This window comes from Nematolebias whitei, chromosome 21 (assembly GCF_014905685.2).
Source record: "Nematolebias whitei isolate Nwh7 chromosome 21, NemWhi1, whole genome shotgun sequence".
NCBI classification, from domain to species: domain Eukaryota; kingdom Metazoa; phylum Chordata; class Actinopteri; order Cyprinodontiformes; family Rivulidae; genus Nematolebias; species Nematolebias whitei.
In genome coordinates, this window is record NC_056518.1 from 32,454,488 (window position 1) to 32,456,192 (window position 1,705).

The following is a 1,705-nucleotide window of genomic DNA, read 5'->3' on the forward strand; positions in this document are numbered from 1 at the left end:
CTACAACTGAGTATAAATACACACGAGGACACCAAGCTCAGTCTACAACTGAGTATAAATACACACGAGGACACCAAGCTCGGTCTACAACTGAGTATAAATACACATTTCTGCAAATCCCAGCATATGGTTTGAACTTATATTTTAATCAACATCCAAACTTTTTGAGGTTGTGGAAAGAAAAGACCATTTGTCCACTTCTCACTGAGCGCTGATAAAAGATGGTTTTAAATTTATGTCTGGGGTGTCAGATGTTCAGACGTGGACCTCCTCGGCTGAAAGAGTCTCTCTGGAGGTGGAAGTTGCTGCTGTAACAAAGCCGGGCCTTGACTGTATAAAGTGGGGGTGGGGAGTTACTGGGGTGGATTACAAGGTGGACCTCCGAGACCACTTTGATCCCAGATCACAGTTCTTGTAGGACGGGTTCAGCTGACAGCTGGGTGTCATTCGACTCTGAGTCACATGACCTTCAGGTTGGGACGAAGGGGAAGCCCTCGCGCTGCGCTCAGGGGATTTGAGCCATAAAACCAGGTCTCACAGAGCCTCTTTTCTTCCTGGCATGAACAAGTAGCATGGAGGGAGTAACTACAGGTGAGTTACGACTCCGGTCGGCCCTGTTTCGTTGTACCTTTTCACTGCCATTTAAAAGAAAAGCAGCGTGGAACCTTTAAAGAGCACAGATCTCAGCTCGCTGGGACCTGCAGAGGGGAAACCTACCCTGAACGGACCCCCGTTTCCATCGTCCAGCTCTAAAATGTATCCCTCCACAGCGATGGTGGAGAGCGGCGGCTGTTTCCATGACAACGTGGCGCTGTTGTTCTGCGTGCAGCATTCCTCCAGTTGGAGCATGGGAGCAGCTGGGACTAAGGAGGGGAGAAACCAGGCCAGATACAGAGATATGAAGACACACGCAGAAAACCTGATTTAACTCTGCAGCGCACCAAGACGTGCACTGCATTAATCACTTTTTTATTTATCATTAAAAAAACAGACTTTTCTGATGTTTTGATTATTTTGAAGAATGTTTCAGGATGTAAAACATCAGAAACAGCAGACTGTGTACATCAGGGTACCCAGAGTTTTTGAGCATGGAGCTCCTTTTAAACTGACCAAGTCACAGTGATCTACCGGTACTTATCTGCTATAAGGCCCCGATGATTACACAAAACAACCTCTGGAAACATCTGTGTTTTTTTATGTTTATTTGGGTTAATTAACAAAAAATGAGCAGGTTTACAGGAAAACGCTGTAGTTTCCATGTCAGTCGTGTTGCCAGATAAGAAATGATGAACTATAGTACTGTGGCTTTAAAATGATAGTATTTTGACCTAAACTGTCAGATGTGTTGAGTAAAGATATTCTAAGATGAGGTGTGTGTTGTGTTTGTTGAGCATGTGCACAGAAAAGGAGGGGTAAATAAGACATTTTAAATTTATCTGGCAACCCTGATGCAGGCTCAGTTGCATTCATCGTGCAGCATCTGCATGACAGTTATTCCAAACTGGTGAAGACACCAACGTCTCTTTGGAGCCTGGAGTTTATTAGTTTAGCTCCTACATGCTGAAAAAGACTGAGCAGCACAAAAACACTCTGCTCTCTGCCATTTATTATAACTGTTGTTATATTTATTATAACTGTTGTTATATTTATTATAACTGTTGTTATATTTATTATAACTGTTGTTATATTTATTATAACTTGTTAT

General features: G+C 42.9%; 1 protein-coding gene across 1 annotated transcript in view; it reads right to left on the reverse strand.

The window, feature by feature from the left end:
- Positions 1 to 1,705, reverse strand: part of trim9 (tripartite motif containing 9) — a 107,974-nt gene that overhangs the window by 10,973 nt on the left and 95,296 nt on the right. The window contains exon 6 of the mRNA XM_037694619.1: positions 718 to 863. Coding sequence (XP_037550547.1) covers positions 718 to 863 — 146 coding nt within the window. The remainder of the gene's footprint in view (positions 1 to 717; positions 864 to 1,705) is intronic.